This window comes from Nipponia nippon, unplaced genomic scaffold (assembly GCF_047370975.1).
Source record: "Nipponia nippon isolate SJK-2023a ecotype South Korea unplaced genomic scaffold, ASM4737097v1 scaffold_4, whole genome shotgun sequence".
Taxonomy (NCBI): Eukaryota; Metazoa; Chordata; class Aves; order Pelecaniformes; family Threskiornithidae; genus Nipponia; species Nipponia nippon.
Genome location: NW_028262358.1, coordinates 59,820,816 through 59,846,626, shown reverse-complemented (window position 1 = coordinate 59,846,626; position 25,811 = coordinate 59,820,816). Strand labels below are relative to the sequence as shown.

Below are 25,811 nucleotides of genomic sequence, written 5' to 3'. Positions count from 1 at the left end.
TGCGTATTTTGCAGCAACTAATCAGTAGCTGACTGTGGGATCTGTTCAGCATTTTGCAACTGTGTGTGTTTTAGTTTCTCAAGGCCCTTTGGCATTTAGCACTTCCTGCTGATGTGTGGCTTCTAGCGAGTAACCATTTAATATCAGACCGCATGTCAAGTATGAAGCCTGAAGAAGCAATCTAAAGAGTAGCTGAAGAAGACTTTTCATTCCTTCTCTTGCTGAGTGTAAACAACTTGTTCCAAAAAAGCATTTGTTCTGGTTTTAAAACCTAAACGTTTCATCAGTCAAATCCATCGTTAGCATATATCATTTATCTTTCTTCCCCACCCCCTGCCTCCTGCTCTTTTTGCCGTTATTTCCTGAAAAAGCAGGCACTATTTAAGGTCAAAGGGCTGGGGACAGTTGACTGTTTTTTTAAAGATTGGTGAAGAATTTACATTTCTATCTATTTTTGCTTCTTGAGGTCAGAATCTTTTCAGCGCCAGAAATTCTGTAGGATTTCAGCTTTCAATAGCACCAGTATTAGTCTTGCTTCTGAATTTTTAGTAGTTCTTATTGAATATGCTTTAGCATAAGGCAAAGGTATCTTCAGTGGTAATCTTTTCTTTTTTTTTTTTTTTTCTTTTTTTCCCCCTAGCATTTTGCCTAGTGTGTTCCTATTTTTAACAGATGCAGAAGTTAGTTTTTCTCAGGTACAAACCAAGTGGCACAAAAGGAAAAATATCTAGAAAAAAACAGAAAAGCCTGGCTTCAGTGTTCCAAGTTCAGTCACTTTTCACTTTATCTTTGAAACTGTCAGTCTTAAAACCCATCACAACAAGGGGTGCTCTTGCTTTTCATTCATGTGGAAAGCACTGTGATCTTCCTGAAATACAAACGGAGTTTGTAGGCAGTCAACACTTCCCTCGGTGGTCAGCTGAGAAAACTTGCTCCCCATCACGCAGTTTTGATGCATAATTGGACTTTTAATAAGTTGGGTTGTATAAATTCTACGAGTGCCTTTAGTATTAGGATTTTTGAGTTTTGAAAGGCTGAAGCAGTGAAATATCAGTAAATTATATCGGTATCAAGTACTTAGCATAACGCACTCAGAAGCGTTGGCACTGCTTTACTATAGCCTGAAGCTCCAAAGCCCCTACGCTTTGCAAGTCGGCCGTGCTCTCAGGTAGAGGACTTTATAACGAAGCGGAGCTAAAAGGCAGCTTAAACCACTGCATGCTTTGGTGGTAAGACACTTTCTTACCCTCTCTCTTCTCTCTCATGTTTCTTACATATCTCTGGGACATTCTGGATTGCCCTTCCCATTTCTGATGGTGTTCTTAAAACCGCTTGGCCGCTTAGGCGGCTGGGAGGGAAATGTGGAAGAGGAAGCGTTCTACCGGAGGTGGCAATGTGGCTACTCTTCACACGCTAAAATACTGTGTGTAAATGGCTTCTCTTTGAAATAATGATCATGTTTTTTACTAAATATCTTATTTTTCAGAAAATGTAGCATTTCATGGTTATTTTTAATTAAACATGTATTTTACAGCTTGCCCTACATTTTTTAACGTTTGCAAAATTTACAGTATCAAGAAGAAAAACTTGTTTGGGGAAAGTGGAGTCCTATTAAAAGCAATTACTTTTTCTTCCCCTTCAACTTCAGACATGACCTCAGTCTCACACACAAATTGTGTTGGCTCCCACTTGGGGAATTTGGCCAGTTGCACGGTACCGCACACTATTTCTGTTAGCTGGATGCATCAGTCGGTAGCTCAGTTTTGGCACCTTTACCCAAGTCGTTCCTATCCAAACTATACTGGAAATAAAAGGTACTCATCTCTTTCTTCCTTTCACCTTCTCCCCACTCTTTCACTCCCCTCTCCCCTACTAGTTTCTTTTCTATCATCTTCTCCACAGCTTCCAATAAATCTCATTTATATTGTGTCGATAACCTACATACCACTTGTGATGATCCTCTGTCTAGGTCTGGCTGTGTATGTGTTAGGTTCTGTCTTGCCCATTCAAGTCTGATGCACTCCAGTGCTTCCCAGATGTTGGAGGCTCTTTGAGCCCAGAGGCTGAGATGTGAATGGACTGGGAACCTGCAAACATTAAGTTTCTTTTCTGACTGTCACAGGGTGATAAAGGTCAGAATTTGTACGGGCAGAGCAGAGATTCGTTCAGTTTTAGGAATTCATTGGGAAGGGAAAAAAAGATCTCCTAAAAATTGAAAAAAAAAAAAAAGGTTGCTGAATATTAGGAATGGAGAAGTGCTTCAGAGCCTTTTTAAGATAAAGCTTAGCACAGTGGTGAGGATCAGGAAAAGGCTGAAGTCTGGCACGATCCCTACATTATTTAAAGTTGTTTAGTTAGCTGAAGTTTCTTTGAATACAAATGTAACCTGATGAAATAAGAGTTTTGTGAAAATCCACTTTTTTGTATAAACAATCCTGATTTCAGGCACATTTCTGCATTTTCAGGAGAAATATGTGACAAAATTTGAAAATGATAAGTTGTCACTTCAAAAAAATAGTCTAAGGTTTTTAGAATTTTTCATCACATGAAAATTTGATATAGGAGGTTTTCTTCCTCTAGTTTGAGGAGCAGGAATAGGAATGAAGGCAGCAGAGAAGTGTCAGAATTTCCCTGGCACAGAAATGTGATTATTCTAAGAGACCCCATCCACCTATAGAGGGCAAGCGTAACCACTGCCACTTCACTTTGTGATGGCTAAATCAGTGGATATCAAATTCTTTAAAGGTTCAAATGTCTTCTTGAAAGAATAAGGATGTATAAGGAAGTATTTCATGGAACCAGGCCCTAAAGAGCACGTTTAGCAAAGCTCCCCCTCCAGAGCATGTGTGTTTGCTTTTTCCATTTTTGGGGGAGAATCACAGCTTTTAAGATATATCTGTGACTAATATACACAATACTCCAGAAAATTACAGGCTGCAAGTAGAGCTGGTGTTGAGGTATTGTTTTGTATCAGCTACAAGCACAGTAAAGAAGGGGTTGCGGTGCAGTTGCAGTTGAATATGTTCTAATTGCAGACCTTCTTTGTGTTCAAACGCAGGCAGCTGTATTTAAACTTTGTGAGTGAGAGGATAATTAGCAGTCATCTGCTTGACACTTTTTTATTTATTTCCTCTGTTGTCCAGTGTCAGGGCTGATGGTTAATGTTAGTGGTTTAAACCACCGATGAAACTGTGAACTTTTTACCTGAAAAAAGATGAGTGCTACCAAAGCGCAGCATGAAAAGGCAGTGTCTACAAGACATAATTCTGATTCTTTTCCTGATTAAAACCAGATTTGACAAGCTCAGAAGGACTGGATTTGGAAGAAGTAATTTTACTTACACAGCCAGAGCAAGTGTAATCCACAGGGGACCAGTGGACATCCCAAGTCATGATATGAGCTGCTCTAGCCCCAAGGGTGAAGCATGGCATGCTGCTTTCGTTACCTGGGCTATAGGCACCTCTGTCTGTGTTTGTTTGAGTAGACTCTCAACTCTACCCTTAGGAGTGAGCTGAGAGGGAGAGTTACAGCTCCCCAGGGACACGGCATCTTTCTTCCAGCCTTTTGACTTCTGAGCCCTGAACATTTAAAAAAAATAATGGTGTCTCCCTGTTATGCCTTGCTGCAAACAAGACTGAATGGCAATATTTCACACCATGTTTATTTTTGTGAATAGCAAATCAAAAAAATATGCTGCCACCCAGCTATTTAAGTCTTTGGAAACACATCTGCTATGAATTGTGCCTTATTCTTTGGAAGTTGAGATAAACAATGGCTTTTGATCTGCAAATAGCAAAGATCATTTTGGGGGAAGATTTCCAAAGGACTGATGCAGTATTTTTCAGAGCTTTTTCTTATTGATATAGTCAACTTGGGATATGTCTAATGGGATCTTCACAAGGTGAACTAGTGAATGTATATATGCTTTTGTAGGTGATTTTGGCTCACAAGCCAACAGCAACCATTTCACTCTGTGGTATAGACGTTTATCACTAGGCACATGGTACAGGAGCACATTGCGTTTAGTGGTCTATCAGAAACAGCATCCGAAAGCTATACCCTTGCAGCGCAGACTCTGCCAGACCTGGAGGGAAACAGCAGAGTGAATGACTTTCTTTCAGCTGTAGGGGTGAAAGACTTTGGGGTGAGCTTGGGGCCTCGGCCGTGCTGCCTGCCCTTTTTTGGCTCTGTGTCAAAAAGCTCTCCTGATCATCACCAGACCCTGGAAGAAAGTTCCTCCCCTTGCAGCTTCCATGAGGACAAATAACGCCTTTCTCTTGGTGCCTGCCACGGAGGCAGCACCAGGAGGCAGGCAGCTCTGCAGGTTTGCCCATCCTTGGGTGAGGGAAGGTGGCACGCTATCTCGAAAGAGCAAGGTAATTGCCTAATAGCAAGTTAGGTGTTACTTTGAAATCACTCTTAACTCAAGCTGGGTTAAGTAAAACGCAAATGAAAGCACTTTTTTGCGATGTCTAAAATAACACAGCTGCCAGTCTTTTAAAATGAGAAAGGAAACATCACTGACAGAGTGAGTGCTGGCAAGATGTCTGTAACCAGTCTGCCAAATTCAGGCGGGAAAAGAACCATCAGACTTAGTCTTGGTGTCAGCAGTTTAACTAAAGATTTTCTTTACTTATTTGCTTATGTCTTCTATGAAGTTTGTAATTATATTGTCTGTTTTGGATGGTTTTGCACTTTGGTGGAGTTGTCATTTATTAAACTTAGAAATAATTTGTTGCAAGCAATACACAAGTTGGTATCACATAAATTCCTGACAAGCGAAAGTAACTCGATGGAGCACACAGCTTTTGCAACTTCATTGCATTATTGTGTAAAATCTGTGGGGGAAAAGGTATTTGTTCCACTAGTTCCAGGCCAAGACTGGAGAAGTACTGCAAGCACAGGAGGGGACACGTGTAAAGGAGGTTTCTTGGGAGTGAGATTTATTGGGCTGGGGAATAGTCTCCTAAGAGGAACAGTGAAAGCTACCCTGCTGGAAGCACTTAAAATCAGAGCTGGAAATGCACTAAAAAGTATGTGAAAAGAAGCTGTTTTGCAGTGGCAATAAGCAGGGTCTTTTGCAGTTGTGGGGCTTTTTATTGTTCTGTGTTAAGGCCAAGTCAGGAATGACAGTGGGGGACACAGGACTGAGCATACAAGCCATCCACCTGCACCAGACGCGCTGGGCTAAGGAGATAAAGATGGAGCCTGCTTTTTGGCTGGATGGAAGAGCCACACCTATGTCCCCCCATCTGTGGCAGAGGGAAAGCACAGGGAAATGAAAGAGATAGGAAGGAATTCTTCCAAGCAGCAAAGAATTAACTGACAATAAGATAAGTGAAATGAAAGGGCAAAACCAAAGGAAATCCTCCCTCAATATTTTGAAGAGGAGTTGCATTACACTCACTTTTACCCTAGGCTTAAGAGAAATGTATACTTAGGTGAATTTAGATGAATATTTAGATGAATTCTAGGCAACGGGGTCTTGACAGTGAGAAGTCTGTCAAATAAACAAGTTTTGTCTCCCTTCTAAGCCCATTGCTATTTTTAAAGAAATGATGTCAAGGAGATTTTAATTCAGGCCCTAATTAGTAAAGTGAATTCTAATACTTATTAGAACTCCATACTTCTGCTCCAGTGAATTTGTCTCAGTTATACATACGCCATAGAGGGAATAAATCCCAGAAAACTAAACTTCATGCATATCATGTATGAAGTAAATGAGATTTGATCCAAAATGTTTTTATACAAACATTGATTATCATAATAATGGGAGAGAGGGAAAAAAATCCAGAAAAAGCTCTGTAAATGACAAATATGCATCTCTCTCAAACCCAGGATTAGATGCTTCAAATTATGCACATTTATAAGAAGGACATGAGTTTTAAAAATGCATGCAAATGATTTCTGATTCTAATCCTTTGAAATGTCAATAAAAGCTATCAAAATATGCGCGCTTTTCAGTAGTTCTAATCTGCATTTGTTAATGGGAGCTTAATCTTTTTGAAACAGAGTTGTTGCAGGAGTGGCTTTCATGTTTTGAGGCAATTTGGGATCACTGTGAAAGTGATTCGGCCGGTGTAATAGTTGTACCAAGGAGAAATCAGAAGCCGGGTTCAGTGGCATTTGGTAGATGTCAGATGTCTGTGGGATTCACTCTGACACTGAAGACCCCTGTAGTAAAGGCTCGTGTGGTTCAGGGAACCAAAATTCTTTGCTTGCCTTCTAATGGAATAGCTTCCCTCCACGCTGCTCTGAGGGATGTAATGTCCCTAAGTGGATTGCTGGGAATTTCTGTAACAGCACTGAACATTGGCTGAGTCCTGTGTATAGTGGGCAGTGAAGTACTCTGCCATAGAACCGCAGGGCAGTTTTTAGTAGGGTTGCATATTTTATACATAAAATTGCAGTATGGGTTCTTCTGTTGAGAATTCATGACGTGCAATGAATAAGAGCATATCAGGTGTGCCCTGTCCATAGGCATTGATAGGTTCTTAGGCATGATGGTGTGTGTACAGATGAAAAAATAACTAATCACCTTCAGTTCAGTCCAGTTCATTTAAATGACGTTTTTCTAAACCACTGAAATATAAGCATCTAGCTATCAGACTGGTGGAGCCTTGCTCTCTCTGCTAGAAAATACAGGTACACAGTCATAGGTAAGGAAGGAACCAATTGGTAGCTGTCAGGCATCTCCCAGAGAAAGGCTGAAGGCTGAAGGCTGGCCACACGGACCCTCGCTCTGAACGGGGAAGCAGGTTTCGGTCACCGTGCTTTGAGATTGCCACGGAAGGAGAAAGGGCTGGGCATCCCCTTCCTTTCCCCCCTCCAGCCTGTGCTGACATTTTTCCTCCCATTTCAGTGTATTTGGTGTAGTGTTAGTAGATAATATGGATGTTTTGCATCCTCAGCAAATGCATTGGCTTTGAGAAAAAGGAGGAGACCCACCACTTTCAGTGGAGTGAGCATAGTTCAATAGATCGTGCAACTCCGGCTATGCCAGCATGGCAGCGTGGGCCAGCCAAGCCAGCGCTGTGACCGCAACCCACCCGAGCTTCAACTTCAGCTGCTGTGCAGTCCTCTTCGTCTAAATGCAGCAGTACACTGCCGCGGAAGTCTAATGCAGTGTTTCTGGGCTGGCGATTTCGTTGTGACTTTCCAGCGTTTAATACTGTTTTGGTTTGGCTCTTATAGTTACATTCTCAGTTGCTGTTTTTTTCAGTGGCTGCTGGGCTTCTTTGGTATTGAAAACTTCTGAAAACACGATCCTGCCATGTCCAGCATTCAGAAATTAGGAGAAAGAGACAGAGAAGTTTAATGTTATTTTTTTTTATTTTAAATGAAGTTATAATACGCTTTCTATGTCATCCTCGTGTTTCTGGAGGCCTGATTCATGATTTTGGTACACTTGTGGCTGGCAATGCTGCTATTGACTTCAAAGGGCTTTGGCTCAGGCTGAAATACATCGCTGCAGCTTTTACCCCAGGAAGGCCTCTTCACAACACTTTACAAAGATGAGGTGACCTGAAGTTCAATATCACAGTCCTTTGGAAGACAAAAGTCCCCTTGGGACCAGACTGGGTTTTTTTGAGTTCCAGCCTCTTAAGAAAATCCTGACGTAAGCAGGCGTGAGATGCATTAACACGTTTTGTGATTGCCCAGGCTCAATAATGATCAAAATAAATGTGAGCTTGTTTTCCTAGGGAAATTAAGCAAGGAGCAAGTAGAAAGCAGCTACAGCAATTTCATAGTAGGTAACACTATATAGCGACTTCCACCTTTTTCCTCTGAAAGCCCTATGAAGGCACACTTGATGACGTGGGGGTCTGCAGGCAGCCTGGCTTTACGCGAGAGGGTCTCCTTGTGGGATGAGAGCTCTGCCTGGGCTCCTCGTTACTTAGATAAGGACAGGAAGAGGGGGGGATTGTCCCTGGTGCACGGAGCTGCTCCGACCTCTTCTGCCTGTGAGTGGGAGTGGGGAGCGTGCTGGCTCTTCTCTGATGTGAGGGATATTACCTCCTTCCATCCAGCTAGTCCTTTTATTATGTTATCAAAAGGAGGAAAAAAGTACAGACTCAGATAGCAAAGGAAAATGGAGAGAGTTTAAAATGTGAATGATCCCCAACAGGAACAGAAGCAATTCCTTCATTCCAGTTTTGACAGTTCTTTGATAATCCCACCATTATGTCCACAGAGCAAATGATTTTTTTATCTGGAAAAATCAGTTGATTCTGCTCTGCCTCTTCCACGTTATCTCCAGCAAACCACTTTTTGGCTCTGCTTCCTTGATTCCTGTTCAGTGGCAAGTCTTTATTCCCCAGATCCTTTGCATGGCAATGCCCCCCAAATGTGAGAAAAGTGGGGATGCTCTCCATCTAGTATCAGTTACTACAGGAGCCCACCTACCTGGGGTGGCCAGCAGAGCTGACACGCTGGACCCTTACCAGCTCCAGCTCTGCCCTGCCATGGAGATGAGGAGAATTGTCCATGGGTTGGGATTTTCCAACACGTCCATGAAGGTGCCTAAAAACACAGGCTATACAACAGAAAACAGCAAATGAGTAGGTTGGTGGCATTAAACAACTTGTTTGCATTACAGTAATTTCTGGAAAAGAGTCTCACTCATGTGAGAAATCTTTTTTAGTTTTTTTCCATGCAATGAATGTATAAGGTAATGGAGCTTTCTTTTGCCTTTGTTCATGCTGTTTCCAGTTCTATAAGGGCCAAGAGGTTAGGTAGCCTTCCTGCTGCAGGAGGAGGAAGACGGAAAAAAAGTTGGAAAAGTCAAGCTTTTTGCTTTTGTGAGGATGCTCAGGTTTATCAGTACACGGTCGAAATGGGATGTTTTGCCTAGCCATAAGGTAGGAATAACCCCCTTGTAGCTCCTGCTTTGTTACCTCTTACTTTAGTTATTTTTGGTAGGACTTCAGAGCTAAGACCATCCTTATGATTACTGCAGCATCTGGCCTTGTCATGTAGCAACACGCCTTACACCACATGCTCCCAACTGCCCCTGTGGTCTTCTCACCCATTTGCTGCGCCTCCCATTACCTATCACCTCCATACGCTCGTTTAGGTGCCTTAACCTCGCCAGCTGCCCAGCTGACTGCCAGGGGACTGCTGGGGGAAAAACTCCGGTGGGTGAGCAATTTTGTGTCTCAGGGAGATGCTGCCGTGTGAGGCTGATACACTAGGTGGGGCGGTTGTTATGCTGATCAGCAAAAACCTGTCTCTCCGGCGCCGGATTTCTGCCTGGATCACCCACCTGCTCGCAGACGACAGGATTTGATATATAGGCTTGTTTATATGAAGTGAGCAGCCCTCCTGCAGCAGAGTTGGTAGATCGACCTGAGCTGGTTTCGGCTGGGTTCTGCTCCTTCCTGGATGAAGTCATGGCAGAGTCATCATTACTTTCAGTGTCATTAAATGCAAACTCAGCTGTCTTTAAAAGCACAAAGCTGGAGTGGGATGGGATGGCATGGCAGCGTTTTAAATTTCCTGAAGGCCCCCCCCCTTTTTTTTTAAATCCATAAATTGTATATTTAAACAACACAAAATGTTATTATCAGCCATTGCTCTTCCCTTAGCCAAGGTAATGCTGCAAGCCTGACATTATCGGTTGCACTGGTGAAATTGGATCTCCTTGTAGTATTGATTCTGCTGTACTTTGGTCAGGGCTTGCGGGGTTTTTTTTATTGATCTGTCAAAGAAACTTCTGAGGAGCAGGTGAGCAAGATCTGTTGTCTGTATCGTTTGGGAACTAATAGAGGCTCTTACTCTTTGTCGGCAGCCTGTTGTGCACCTGGACATTGATTCATTATGAGAGAAGTCAGCTTTAATTAGAGCCACGTTTTCCAGTATTTGTGCAGAGTGCTTTGACTCTGGTCCACAGCAAGTTCATCAAGGCAGACTCTCAGGCTGAGTTGTTCATTTATTATGTAGTCTTCTGAAAAAGAAACCATTAAAATAATTGGACTAAAATTTTTGTGTGTGCTGAACCTGAAGTAGTCTTTTCTAAAACAAAACTCAGTGGGATCTATAAAATGTGCTCAGAAATACGCATCTAGACCTCCATTGGCATTGTGCATTGAATTAGGTATTGCTTACCCTGATGTTTTCCTGGCCTGCTAGAGATTTAGATTTGATGTACGCAGCTCCAACGGCAGATGCAGAATCCCTTGACTGGTCTGAACGAGCCTGAAAACAGGAATTCCTTCTCCCAGCCTGAAAACTCCAGCATTAGAAAGGCTTTCCCCAGAAGCCTAAAAAAGAGACATCGCTCATTCTTTCCAACCTCAAAGCAATTTTATGGCAGGAAAAAAACTTTTGTTTCCCTTTTTTCTTTCTTTATTCTTGGAGGAGCAGGGCCTGGCTAGATTTTTGCTTTTAGACTGTATTTCACGAAAAACACCCCAGTAATGTTAAGTGATTTATATACAGTTGATAAGTATCAAAGATAACGTCAAAGCATTCATGTATGCTAGTACATGTGCAATAAATTTTTTTCTGTATGAAATAATAAAAGTATAGACACTAGATCTATGACTAAAAGTAAGCTAAAGCACTTTTTCTGGGCCATATCCTCCAAATGAAACATGAAAAGAACACTCTTACTAACACTCCTACCAAATTATCAAAACATTTCTCTATTATTTATTCAATATTGCCTGAAATGATCATGAAAAGTGACTCAGTGAAAAATGACTGTGTCATTTTAGAGAATGTAATCCATGTCCTATAAAATTATAGTATTAAAATAGTACAAACAAAACCAGAAGTCCAGTAAATTACAGCTGTAAGTTCTAGCCACCTCCCACATAGATGTGCAGATGAATATAAGGCGGGGGGGGGGGAAATAAAAAAGGGCCCTTACAATAGCTCTTATTAGCCAGGTCCCAGCTGAGTACAAGCCTCGAGCACTCACAGGCTTCCAGCGACCCCCATGCAGCCATTGCAGCATCTGCAAGACTAAGGAGCCAAAGCTCCCTCACCCCAGAGCAGCCACAAGAAATGCTTGGTGTGTTTCAGCCCCAGTGGCTGAAGAATATCCAGGACTGCTGCAGGCTTTCTGAAAGCTTTGGGGCAGGCTGTGTTGCTAGTGCATCTTCACATCCTGGACTCTGGGGGAGGAGGCATGGTGTAGTTCCATCCAGGTCTCGAAATGTGTAGTTGATAATATCCTTATGTCAGGATTGTGGTTTTTTACCGATTTGAAAATTATGCACTAACCTATTTTGGATTCAGACACAACTATTGCACTGAAGATGCACTAAATAAGGTGGCCTTCTTCACTGCTTGTCACAGCCTTAGGACAACGTAGTATCTGAATGCTTCCTTTTAGGTTAACTGATCAGAGCACTTCCAAAGTGATTTAGCTCTTGATTTGGACATAAGAGCCCATGCAAGATGTACAGCAGAGAATCTGCATGTTCTGGCTAAGCATATTAGAAGGTTTGGCTATTGCACTTGACTTTTCTGTCATAAAATAGAAGTGTGATCGTTAAATCTGTAGTAGGAGAGTCTCTTTGTGGACTGGTCTAGTTCAAAAATTGATGTAATTTGCTTAGTTGTCTTTAAACATCATCTTTTTTCCAAAAGAAGCATGGCAAAATTAATACAAGGTCACTAAAAATGTTAAATTACTAAAATGTTACAGGACTTGTATAACTGTGCAGAGAACAACTAGGCTGCACGGCTGATTTCTCACATGGATAAGCATTGACAGGATTGTTCCTTTAATTTATATGGGCTCATTGAAACATGTGGGGCCAGCACAATCTTCTTTTTAGATCAACTTCATCTCTGCCATGTCATCTTGTAAACCACGTGACAGCAGCTTGAGAGCATGTACCTCCTTAACTGATTTTTATTTGTCCTCATCATAACCACTTCGCTTAATGTTGTTTTCTCCTCCTGTATTTGCTGGGCCTCTCTATGGGTTCTTGTGCTTAGTTTGTAGGGTTCCACCATCCCCGACAGCCCGAACTCAGCCGAGAAGCTGCCTTGGGCTGGATTGTCCACGCCACATGTGGAAGAAGCTTTTTCCTTTTGGTGTAGCAACACAACCCTTTGTTTGGGGGTCCCTTTCCTGGGATCGGCTGGCAGGGGGTCGAGGTGGGTTGGCCGGAGAGGACAAGTGAGTGTACCATGCTGTCTCCTCTGCCTCCATCCCTGAAAGCCAAACAGGAAAATTAATTACCTGGATCTGTGTTATTGATTCCACGTAGGGCTTCCCAGAGCAAGCCGTGGTCATGCTGGCAGAGGTGCATGCAGCAGAGCACCCCGCTGCATGGCAGAGGAGCCGAGCTTGCTGCATGGGCCCAGGGCACCTATGCTGGTGGATGACCTTGCCTCTTTGGGAGGGTGTTTTGCAAATCAGTGTTGCTTGACAGTGTCCTGGTCTCAGTGTGGTGTTTTTTAACAAAAGGTGGAGACCAGTTAGACTAAAGTTCATCCCAGAAAGATTCCAGATGAGTTATATTGAATGATTGGCAAGTACTTAGAAGACAATAACTAAATGAGAGCAAATGTGTGGTAAATCCATTCGATTTTCTACTTTTGGAAGACTAAGTTGCCTAGTGAAGGAAAACACTAGATGTATCTTGATTTGATATATCTTGACATCAAAAAGGTTTTGAGACTGTTCCGCAGGACTGTGTTTTAGATGTAAGCTAAGGAAACATGGCCTAGATGTCATCTCCATGAAGTAGGTGTTACAACAGTTTGATAAATTGCTCTCAAAAATATTTATCAGCAGTTTTCTGTCAGACTAAAAGGGCATCTCAAGCAGGATCTTGCAGGGGGCAGTCTCTGGCCCAGTTCTACTCAATACTTCAGTTTTGATTTGAATGTAGGATGACAGAATACGCTTGCAAAATTTGCAACTATTACCAAGCCAGGAAAGTGGCAGGCACTTGGGAGGACAGCTCTGGGAGTCAAAATGGTCTTCACAAATTCAAGCAAAGAGGTAATACAGCTTTCTGTCAATTGGCATACTCCTCCTTCCATCTGGTTTTCGTATAACCACAGCACACAAAGAAAGAATTATTGAAATCCAGGTAAAATTCCAAAGCACTTGAGAGGTTAATCACTGTCAAGTAATTTATGCCCAATGCTAAGGTTTTCTAAGGATTTAAAATAAAGATGTTCGTTTGAAAAATTGCTTTGGAGAAATGCTGAAGCTACCACATAGAAACATACCATTTCAAGTTTTCACCAAAATGCTTGGAGTTTGGAGGCTGTCGGACTTGAAGATTGTGGCCTGAGAGGGCAAGTAGAGAGCAAAAGGTTTGGGAGGTTAGGACTGAATATGATTGTGCCATACACCCACAGCGCTAAACTGAAAGCAAATTAGAGGAAGGGAATTATCAAAAGACAGTATGCCAGTGCTTGAAAACCAAGATGGAAAATGGGGAATAAAAGAGGAAACAATCTTCATTGTAATCCCATTGTCCATGCTGACTGCAATGACAAAAGAAAAAGATATCAGCAGTGAAATAATTAGCTATTTCAAATTTATTACAGTTTAATAATTCAAACACTATTAATAATGCAGGTAAAAAGAATATTTCAAATATATTTTTGTCAGGGTCCTTCTGTAATATTCTCTTCCTCATTGAAGCAAAGAAGCTTATACTTCTCACCACCCTGCAATGTAAAGAGAAGGGCAACATAGCTCTAAAATACCTAACATCCTTTTGTAACAACTTTAATGAGCTTTTTCATATTGCTCTCAAGAGGGCAGCTTTCCCCGCATTTCTAAATATGCTCTCTGGGCAAATTCAAGCAGCATGTTCCTGATGAAATTTTGTTATTTTTAGAAACAAACGAAGCAGGATATATCACTTCCCCTCCTACACCTTTGTTGATGCTTTAACATAAAGACCTGTGTTCAGAAGTTAATTACAGCATCCTAGATTGCACACCAAATAGGCACTGCAACTCCAAGTGAGTGCTATTGTAAGGGGAAAAGAAAAGGAAAAATGCTGTAAAAATGTCGCTTTGGAGTTCTTTTTACGTCTGATTACCACCCCAGGAAAACAGTGCTGACTTGTTTGCCACAAAAGGGATTAAACTGCCTCGCATGACACCCTGGGAATGGATGCCCAGGTGAAAGGCATGTTACAATAAACAGAGTATTTCGGGTAATAGCTAAGGAAGGAAAGAAATATCACAAACCAACTTGTCATGCGTATTTGCCCCCTTTTTGAACTTTTACGCAATCTTATATGCTGTTTCACTTAGGAAGAGAAACAGATAATAGAAACAGGGATGTCTTTGTTTTCGTCATCTGTTCGTACACCAAGTTCTGTTTCCCTGAAGACAGCGGGAGTCAAACAAGAAGGCATCATTTCATTGCCTGCGGCTCAGCCTTTTTCAGCTGGTATTTGGTCCTTAGGTTTTTCTTGGGACGTTTTTCCAGAGTTTCCCTGGCTTCATTGTTGCCTCCTCAGTCAAATTCTCTGGTCTTTCTGCCCTTCTTCCCCAGACATGCATGCTTCTGAGCAAAGCGTCCAAGCAATTTGAACCAGATTTATAACATGTTGTTGAGTTCATCATAATACACCTCTCAGCAGTGGAAGTTTTAATGTTGTATTAACAGTAGTTTACCCTCTGGCTCTGTGCTGGAGTGGAGCACTGTTAGAGTTTTGACTCAGAAGGAAAAGTTTGGGCTGCTGAAGTATCAGCATTATTACCTGAAATAACTCTGGGGTTTCATTTTTCTTCTGCTATACTGGCCAGCAGTGGTCTAATGAAAGTACAGCCTCTGGTGACACAGTTGCATCCTGAGCTGGAAAATATTTACGTTGTCTGTTCATTCAGCAAAAGCAAACTCTCTCCAATGCGTATTTTCCCAACACCTGCATATGGCACATCTCCAGCTTGCCAATTTGTCTGATGTGCTTTGCTGATATCAGTTCGACTCTTGTGTTTGTCACACATGTTTTGCAGTAAGTTCTGGCAAACATATTCATTACCAAATCACAGTAAAAATAGCTAGTGCTGTTAACTAGCCTCTTTCAGGGCAAATAAATATTTTATAAGAATTAAAATATACCTTTCCTTTCATTACCTTTGAGGTGCATTTGAACATCTGTTTTGTTGCTGGTTTTAGAAAATCATCAAGCTGTACAAGGTAAAGTGATGCTCTATGTGGTACCTAAAGCAGTTAAGGACAAGAGTATAGCAGAAGTCGAAGAGAACAGAGACATTCATGTGACTGACAAGGGTACTGAGAGTTAAATTACACATACACCAAGAGGTGGTCAATTCACCACACTTTCTGCACTTGAGAAGTGAAGTCAATCTCTGACTGTTAGTCATTAAAAAGAAATATCCTTTGGTGCGAGCATGAAGCACCTTGTACTGGCAGCATCTGGGGCCGTGATTCTAGTCCAGCTGGATCCCTTGAGCAGGTTGATCAAGCAGAGGAAGTTCTCATTCATAAACATCTCACTTTGAATCAGGAAACAGCAAGTGAAGTAGACACAGGGAAAAAGGTGAGTGTTTTGGTTTGGGGTCTGTGCTGGCATGACATAGATGGACCCGTTTAGGCATGCTGGGCATGCTTCACTGTTACACAGCCCATTCAGCTTGAGCTCCTGCCCATGAAGGAGGAAAGTAATCTTTGCAACTCCATGGAAACTCAGGGGCTGAAGTAATAGTAACCCTGAGCTTGAAGAGATGAGACATAATCCGATCAGGCCTCGTACAGATACCAATTGATCATATGGATACCGTAACTTGGACTATATGTGGGTAAAGTGAATCCCTTCTATGTGGAATAGAAGTTGCAATTAAGTGAGAATGCAGTCCCAGTACAGTAATAGAGAGAGTAAATTTATATGTAAATATAGATAAATAGATATTTTTAAGCTCCTTTGGGAGAACACACTGAAGCAGTGTCCTTTACTCTGCTTAAGTTAGGTTCTCCTGCCGTTCTCCTTTTCAAATATTGTAGAACATCTGGCAGCACCTAGCAGCGCTCCTTTATTTAATGGTAACTTCTGGCTGATGGATTTTCCTTTTTTAATGCACAGTATGGAGTACAAAAGCAACACAGGTTAGCAGCAAGATCTATGTGATAACTAGCAGGACCTCAGGGGAAGAGACAATAAGGTAACAAGCTGAAGTTATACCTCTCTGTAGTGGATCTTGTCAAGTGTCTGCTCTGGTTGTTTCTAATTTATGTCTGCTCAGATTTCTGTCTCATGAATCAAGTTACAAAACACTAACTTCTAAAGAGTCGGTCGAGTTTGTCTGGCTAAATGTGGAGTGCATAATGTACAGCACATGACTTCACACTAGCGGTTGTTCATCAGCCTTCAGATTTTGAAAGGCTTCTTTTTCTTTCTCAGTATTTATTTGATCATTTTCCTATGGGTGGCATTTGACATTTAAGTGATAATTATCTAGCTCTCACTTCCCTAAATTTCACTTCAACAGGGAGAGAGGGATTAAGATAAATGATGATAAATATCTCAAATGCACTCTTGTATTCCATTGTTTAAGTCTTTCTTCGTGTATTTTTACTCATACCACTGAAAACAAACTGACATATCCAGAATCTCCCCTATCCTTAACATAAGCCTGACCACGTTTTATGTCCAGAGATGAAGTCCTGGTCACACTGAAGCGGAAGTTTTGCTGTTGGCTTCACCGTGAGTGGGATGTCACCTCAGATCCTCAGACCAGGATATATTGTCTTTCCTTGGTTTTCCTTCACTGAATTAGTTAGCGGATTTTAAGGCAAAAAAGAAAAAGACCTATGTTTATAGCTCTCAGTAAGGTTAAATTTTCTCTCTTTTTATTGTACATAAGATTACAAGAGAGAAATCTGCAGAACACACAAGAGGAAAAGTGGTGGGCAGAAGGTAAGAATAAGGTCCCGAGATAAGAAGCAGGGTAAAATGTTTTGTAAATCTATTATATGCAGTCATTAAGGCATGATAAAAGTCTGGTATTTCATTTCAGCAAGGATAGTGAAGACTGGCCTTTTTACATAGATTCATAACACTAATGCCAGAGGGGTTTTTAGGTCTGACTTGTGCGACACTAGCCCTTAAATTATTCTCACTTACCCTTTTACTGAGCTCAGTAACTTACGTTTTATTGTTGTCATCCAGAAAGACATCCAGTCCTGATGTGATGACCTCCAGAGACAGAAAATCCACTGATAGCCTTGGTAGCTTAATCACATTTGCTGTTGCAATAGTTACTTGTTTTTATTTGAAACAGCCTGTTCTGAGTTTTCAACCGTTGTTTCTTACTGTAACTTTCTCTGCCAGACTAAAAGGCCTTTTGTTTTACTTGGTGCTTTGTCCCTTATGACTCAAAATGTGTGTTCACTTTTTATGTTGCAATAGAAGGCTGAAGCATTTTTGCTCGTATCAGCCATCCTCCTCGAGTTGAACACTGAGAGAGAGGTGTTGCTGCACCAGCCACAGTATGACTGAGCCAAAGACAAACGGAGATCCAAAACTGGCCGTCCTTGTATCCAGAGCTTCAGTTTTGCCTCTTTATAGAAAAATCTGTCCAAATACAAATACTGCATCTAGCCAAATATCATGATGGTTTCGGAACATTCAAAGATGTTCACAGATTTTCAAAGCCAGAACATTTGATAAACAGGCTTGTAATTGTCTAGCCCAGGTGTGGGAAACCTGCAGCCTGTAAAATGGGTTTTGAGTCTGGGACTTTATTTCGCAATGTACATATGGATACAAATTTTATATTCCTTCTTATTATCAGATAATACTGAGGATTATATGAGCCTGCTACCTTACAATTACACTCAATAGTCTTACTTTGCCCTGATTTGCCCTATTTCCTATGCCTGATTTAGCCTGGCACTCTGGATAGCAAAGGCCGTGCTCTAAGTTAAGGTTTCGGATGGAGCTCATCTCTGTTTCCATAGGAATAGTAACTCATTTCAATGCACTTGTTTGTGATATTTAAAGAGACAAGGAGAGAGGTTATTTCAGTTTGCTTGACAGAATTCACTTATGTGAGCAGTATGTTACATTAATGCATGAACACCCATGCCAGGGATTGTAAATGGCTGTCCAGGTCTGGTAGCCTTTCTCCCAGAAGAACACTTACCCAGTTTCCTATGACAGAGAGGAAAATATCTCTTCTGCACTTTCCCAGATCATAGCCCTAATCCCTTTAGGAGCCATTTGCTTTTTCAAGTAATTTCCAATTTGAGGAGGCTGTAAAAAGCAAACAGAAGGGCACGTTTTGTTTCGGAGGGCGAATACTTGACAGTTCAGTGGAAGAAGCATGGCAGTTTTGGATCCATACCCTTTCCTTCTCTTCCAGCTCCACTCGGGTCTGGTACATGATGGGAACTGAGGGCTTACCTTCCAGTAAAAGAAGAACAAGGAGGACTAACCACAGCCCAGTGTGTGTGTGTGTACGTGTGCCCATGAGAGAGGAGACAAGGGAAAAAGGGGAAGCGGTACAGAAGTAATGGCTGTCTAACAGAAAGGAGAGAGCACAGATGAGTCTGAGACTTATGGCATTTTTACCAGCCTGTCAATTAGACCTGACTCTGAGTGGATTTAATTGTACTCTGAAGGCAGCCAGCCTGCCAATAGTTCTGAGCTGGTTTAAATAGTAGTAAAAATGCTTGACGCCATTAGATGTCTTGTTTCTGCAGCTCCCATTGCCAGCTGGTGCTCACGGTGGCACCAGCAGATATTTCATATATATTTACTTTTGGCCATGTCAGGGCATGGCATAAATTGTTCAAGCACATCCAAGTCCAAGAAGTCGTCTAAAAATTTCCAGGGTTGGGTAGGCAGTTAGGCATGTGCAAAGCTGCCTGACTCCATAGCAGGATCAGTGGGAAAACTAAAGGAGAAAAACATGTGTTTGTTTTTCCAGATGTTTCAAAGTGTCCTGTTCATTGCAAATAGCTGGTCTCTCTGGAACAGTGACACCAAACACGTACCACACCTCTGTCTAGATATGTGTTTACTAAAAGCAGGGATCCAGAAACAAGTTAGAGCATTTATAGGTGTTTTTCTTGTCCTTGCTTTTATCTCCCGCTGAGCACCCCTCTTCATGATATGCTGAAACCTCCTTCTTGACCTCTCCCCACGTCCCTGTTCTCCCCTCCCGCTGCCTCCGTGCCTCCTCTCACTCAGCCCTGCCACTCTCTCTGCACTATACTCAACATATGCCCAGCCCCTTACTGCTCCCTCTGAAAACCCATCTGTGCTGTGAAACTCCCCACCTACAACGACCACACGTTGCTGTCTGGATCCCACTCTCTTCTTGTTTTCTGTCAGTTTAACTCTGTTGACTTCAGTGGTGTCGCTTCTCCCCTTGCAGCTTTCGGCAAGAGTCAGAACCTCTGCATCTGGCTGGGCTGTTCAAGGACAAAGTCTTCCCAGGGAACAAAAGGCTTCTGTTGTTTGCTCAGCAAAATAAAGCGTCCTCTGCGCTTACAGAGGCATATTAACAATGTTTCCAGATTGAACCCTAGCTTCTTCCCAAAGACCACCATTGTTACTGTCCTGCTCTCAAACTCTTCTGCCTCTGTGAGGTGGGGAAAAGGCATTTGGCAAAACCTTCCCCCTGGGAATTGTTGCTGAGGCTTAGGGAAGGCTTCTGCTGGAGGTCGGTCCTGCTGTATGCTGAACCCTCAGCCCTAACCCAGGGAAACCTAATTCCATGCATAGGGTTCAGGACTTCCTCAAGAGGCTTTTTCAAGTAGGCAAACTAGCAATTTTCAGGAACGTACCAGAGGAGAAATGGTTTTCATATACCTAAAGCCTGAAGAATGTGCATCTAACAACTTTGTATTTATAGAGACGTCACTAATCAAGGATTTTGGTGCGCTTTATAAAGCATCCTTTTGCAGTAAGTGGCAATCTTCATTACTGACTGAAAAATTAGGATTTGTCTGTAGCAGACCCCAGATTTTTTGCTGCCATTCCTGTGCCTTCAAAGTGTCCTTCCCTCCCTCCCTGAGAAACCGCCCCACCACTGGTGGAGGGAAGTGTACTCCCATCTTTTGGAGGGCCACAGATCCCTTGTAGTCAGCGCGGTCGTTGCCCTGGGACTTGGTGGATACTTAGAAGAATTGCGTGAAGCTGTATATTTAGAGTGTTGGCGTTGACTATACAAACCCACAGCATCTAAAAACAAGTACAGCTTCTCCCAGAGACACCTGCATGATGGTTTCTGTGTGGGAAGAAACAGACACAGTGAAAGGGAAGCGAAACATTTTGCCCAAAATGGCATCTTACGGAGTCAGATCTTTGCAGTGACAAATCTGCACTGAGCCGAGCCAGATTTCACATTTTCTAAATGTGTTCTTAGGCGTCTTTGTCATGATTGGAAACACCACAGCTGAAGCTGTACATTGATTCTGCGGGTTTGTCAGCTCAAAGTGGTTTTGATGGCTGGGCGCTGAGGTCTCCATTTACGCTGCTTTCTCTGTTTGCTTCTTACCTGGGCAGATTGCTGTGCCTCTGTGAATCCTCATTGATTTTCCCGGGAGTGAAATGTCATTACTGCAGCAGGCTGTGTACATCAGGTACATTGAAGAACGGGATCATTGGGGTTCTGTGTCATTAGAGGTGCTTCTAGTGTACCCCATAATGCTTTCTTCTGTAGGAGGTGGCACTGATTATCTGAGTTAGCTGCTTCATTGGCTCTTAACACTGTACCACTGGGGTCTTGCACAACCTCCAGTGTGTTTATCCTCACATAGCTGAGGTGTGGGGAGTGAGCATGGTACAAGCCGTTCCTGTATGAGGTCAGATGTTGGAGGAGCTTGCACGAAATCGTTCAGGAACTCTGTGGCTGAACAGGGAATTGAACCCAGGTCATAAGCGCCTATGACCGAAATGAACTGTGAGCCAAGACCACCTTATAGCTGAAGAAAACTGGGATACATGTTGATGATGTATGAGATTTTGGGAAGGGGAACAGAGAGCTTTGGTCCTGTGCCGACCTGATCTTCTCAATCCTCACCCAAAATTGCCCTTAAACAAACTGAGGTATTTTGGTGTCACGCAACTATGGATTGTGATGGGGTTGCTCTGTACTCACAAATTAAATGAGTTTATGCCTGGAATATATGTATATTTAACTTTTAAATAACAATTGCAGCCAACTGTTCAACCCCACCTAATATCTATCTATCTTCTGCCCATGTGCAGTCAGGGAGACATTGCTTTAATCCTGTAGTAATGGCATCTGATCATACACATTTGTTAATTTCTATGCAATAATCTAATTACCTACAAGAAAAAAATAAGTCGGGTACTTTGTAAAGTTTTTTTTTTTTTTGAAGGTTCCTGATGAGATGTTTTCTGATCAGATGGAGGAGGCTTAGGTCATATTAAGTTTCCATTTATAGTTAGCTTTCAAGAGTTAATAAATGGTTACCTGTCACACAGCCCTAATGAAGCACCCAAACTCAATGCTTATCAAGCTGTTGTAATTGGCACTTCCCATACTCTACTTAGCACCTTACAATGCTGATCCTCAGCTGACCGGAGGCTGTGACTATACTGGAATTGTATGTCAGGTTGGGACCTGGGTACACATTACCATGTTCCAGAGCTGCTTTGGAAGGAAACTTGCGTATGTGGGCAGGATGGGAGCTGTAGTATGTTCCTGTAGGTCTTCTCATCTGCCTGGTTGGGGGACCAGCACCCTGAAGGACACCATGAAGCCCATCTGCCCCGCAGATGGGGTTCAGCCATGGTACACACTGGAACCTGCCTGCCACATAGAAATAGTCACCATCTGGAGCTCTTCAGTGCCCTGAGGTCTAAGTAGGTGCAGCTTTACATCTTCTCTTGGGCTCATGGGCTCTTTGGCACAGGCTGTTGCCTACCTGTATCCCCAGCCACAAGGGTCTGTACTGGTTTCCTATAGCTGCGCCATTGCCCGGTGGCTGCTCAAGTGCATAGCTCCCTTTTCCCAGCCCAAGTGAAACTCAAAGCAAACAGATTGGATTCAAAACCAACCTCTCTTAGCTTTAATCAGCACATTTGCTTACTTGCTAGGATTTAAGATATGCATATACCCTTCTGCCCTGTGGTGGTTTTGTCACCATCGTTCAGTGTCGTTAAGGCTCAGTCAGACACCTGTAGGTTTTGCGGATCTGCAGAGCCTCATCTCCAAACCAGGGAATCTCTTCCTTTTACACAGGCAGCGTGCATTTCCCTCGGTTGGCTCCGTAGTTAAGCAGTAGCACAAAGGCACAATCCTCTGCTCTTTCCTCCCGAGCAGTCTGCTGGTGCTGCAGGACATCCCCCAGCTCTCTCCAGGACCTGGGGGGCTTTGAAGACCCACCAAGAGTCCTCGCTTTCTCTCCTTTCCCCAGGAACCCAGCACTCTCCAGGCAGCTACCTCCCACAGAGGAGTTAGGGAAAACTGGTTGCATCTATCAGGTGGCCATCTCATGGCCTCCAGTTTAGTGCTCCTATGCAACTAGATTTCATCAGATGCACATTAACCGGTTACCTAAATTGGCACATTAATCAATTGTCATCAACTGATACAGAATCTAGCAGATGAATAAGCTCCCTGTTGATCATTTTTAACCCTTTGTATCGGTGTGGTTGTAGCTATCTGTGACACGTACTCATGCAACATGCTTATGAAAACTTCTATTTTTTTATAAGCTCTTTATAAGCCACTTATAAATAGAAGCTTAATATGAAGTGTGACAGATTTCTAATCTTTAGTCTCTCCTTAGCCCTCCAAGCGCTTCCTTTCTGGAAATACAGAAAATATCCAGTATGCCCTAGATATTCTCCATTCTTGCTGATGACTTTAGCTCTCAGCCATTGATTCTCTCCACTTCTTAATCAGTGTAAATAGATCAGTGCTGCAACTGTCTTTTTACTTAACATTTTAAAAGGACAAATAAGATCAAAGGGGCAGAGAAGGGGCGATGAATGAAAAATGTATTTTTTTGCTCATGTGATGCTGTGAGGCTGAGGGGGTGTTTATGTCAATATAATACAGACAGAAAAATCTGTATTTCTTTTCCATTGCAATAGAGATTGGAGTAGCTGAGTGAATTATTTAAAAGAAGGGAAAAAATATTGAGAAGATACTGTGTGGCATTTATGTAGTGTCAGTACTTTGTGACATTCTCTTTCACCAAAGGCAGGGTGTGTAATGGTCTCCCTTTCACCACTGGGCAAACACTGTGACACAAAATGCCTTGTTTAGGGTTACACAGTGCCAAAATTGGGGATGGAACCCAAATTTCCTGGTACCCTCTGTGTACTGCTGCTGCTCACCTTCTGCTGCCAGGGCAGAGATTGAAAATAAGATATTTTTTCATTTTTAAGGAGGGAAGTGCAGGGAAGGGAAATGTTTAGGAGTCTATACTGGTTTTGTTTGTTTGTTTACTTCTATGGGGGGAAAAGCCTGTGCATCAGAGACTCAGGTGATATGGTAAATTTAGAAGTAGTACCTGTTCATCTTAGCATATGTCATTCAGATTTTGTTGAGTCTAATCCCTCCAGCATCCAGTGTGTTTTTACTTTGGCTTTAAAAGAAGTAAAGCCCTGTAGTTACTTTTCACCCTTTCCTTACATTCAGCTCGGAATAGTATAATAATGAATGTCTCCAGGCAATTAATATATTGACATGCATTTGCAGATAAGCACATCTACTGTGTTTCTCACAAACCATAGGGAACATCAGGTGCAGAACTTGCAGGATTCAAAGCACAGCCGAAGCTAATGGCTGCAAATTGTAATCTAACCTAACACTTTCTCAGCCATAGATTCCCCCCCTCCCTTTTTTTCTCCTTAAAACTTTTGTTGTTGCGTCACTGATAAATCACAGCCCTTTGCTCTGTAATACATCCCTTTTTTATTCAAAGTTTTGCCTTCCTACCCATTAAACCTTTCCTCATAAGCATTACTTTTACTTTTCAGAAACGTATATTCAATATTATAAGCTTGGAGTTCTTTTGTTTTCTCCCCGAAGAGGTAAAACCCTGGGGGATTTAAGTATCTACTTGATAGGCTCACACAATCTTAATCAGCCTATAATGGAGCTAATGGCTGTTTGTCATCCTTGGAGATATAAATTTCCTGGTGATGTCTACTGCAGTCAGTGCATGAAGTATGCTCTGACTGCCAGCAAGGTCTAATAACCAGGAGAAGGGCAGCCAGCTTCATTAGCAAGAGCGAGACTGAGACTGTATCGGCTGCTTTTCTGGGGAACTCTGCTTTTTTGAATACCGAGGGGGGAAAATGGATAATGCTGGTAAGTGAAATAAAACAGATCTTCGTTCTTAGTGGAGCTACGGGGTTCGTTTGTATCCTGTCTCACTTGCTGCAGGAGATGTTTCTTTAGCCCTTGTGGCTTCTTCCTTTTCAGTGTCCTTTATTAAAGCAAATTTCTGTGTGTAAAATGTGATACACTTAAGTTGTTAACCCTTTAACAGTCTGGTTTTTTATGTTTTAAGTCTGTGTTTCCTGGAAATATGAACCTAAACTGTAACGTAGGATCTGCCTTTTTTTAAGGTTTTCAGTGCTATTTCGGAAGCTATATGCAGGAAACGTGGCAGGAAGGGAAAAATGCATATTCTTCAGTAGGAAAATATCTCTCACAGACTGGTATAGGTGTGGATAGGTAACTAATAAAGCTAACGAAAAGTAGATAATGCATCTCTCTCATATGTCTTATTTTAAGCTGTTTCTGTTTTCTCTGTATAATGCCTTGCCTGCTTTTATATTTAGTACATAAAATATTGAATATATTTGCACTTTTTATTGTTTTCTTTGATGTTCCAACTTTAGATCATGTATTTTCATGCCAAATAACGCACTTCATGGTTTCTAAGGAGGTGCACATAATACCAACCTTGTGCCTGTGGTGAAATGCATTATTTGCATTTCCCTTTTGCCTTGTAGCACTAAGCAGAGCAAAAAGAGACCTCTTTGGAATGGATATTCTGCATGTTGCTTTGACTGCTGTGAAACTTGAACATGTCAATGCCTCACTGATTTGTTGGTATTAGTACAACACATACTAGGACACAGAATCTGCAGTAGATTCAGTGTCCTTTGAAACCTGCTCAAATCATCAGATTTGTCTAATGTTGACCTTTAAAAGTGATGATAACCTCTACAGTGTGTGAAAAAAACTATTCTACAGTAGATTTCAGAGGTGATACTATATGTGTAGCTTATTTTTGTGGGGTTTTGTGGGTCGTTTTTTGTTTGTTTTAGTAATAATAGCAAAACTCTTGCTTACATCTGCTAAGCTGTCCAGGTCAATCTCATCTCAAGTGTATTGCTGTCGACTTCTGCAACAAACAGATTAAAGGGTCTTGTTGCTTTTATTTCTATAAAGTCCAAGGAAAAAAGAGAAGTTTTTCCAGAAATTAAAATGTTGGCATCATAGAAAATTACATTGCCAGTACCTATGAACTTATACTAGGACTATGTCAGTTTTTAATGTTCATTTTTGTGAAACAGATAAGATTAGGAACACTCTTTGCATTTTGTGCTTTGGCCAGCTTTTAAGAAGCCTTAACATAATAAATGATAATGACGTGTTTTTGATATTCCATGACGAGGCAGAATTTTTCTGGTCAGAGGCGAAGGATTTCTGTTCTCCGGCACAGAATGCCTGTGGGCAAGAGATACCCTGGCAGGCTGCTAATTCCTCCAGGTTTTTAAACTCCCCAGCATCAACAACTAATACTACTGAAGTCTTGACAGAGCTATCACTTTAATCCAGCTATAAGAATCTGTTCTGGAATGAGTCACATCTATTTTAAAGGCCAGTTTTTGGGGGGTGAAGAGGGAAGC

The 25,811-nt window shown here is 42.0% G+C and overlaps 1 protein-coding gene across 3 annotated transcripts in view; it reads left to right on the top strand.

Annotated features, from left to right (window-relative positions):
* Window positions 1-25,811, top strand: part of PHACTR2 (phosphatase and actin regulator 2) — a 145,002-nt gene that overhangs the window by 5,704 nt on the left and 113,487 nt on the right. Inside the window, exon 1 of one of the 3 annotated variants that reach the window (XM_087777389.1) lies at window positions 24,108-24,258. The exons of the other annotated variants lie outside the window; for them this stretch is intronic. Within the exon in view, the coding sequence (XP_087633515.1) occupies window positions 24,246-24,258 (13 nt within the window). The 5' untranslated portion in view covers window positions 24,108-24,245. Of the gene's footprint in view, window positions 1-24,107; window positions 24,259-25,811 lie in introns of those variants that run through there. 3 annotated transcript variants of the gene reach the window in all.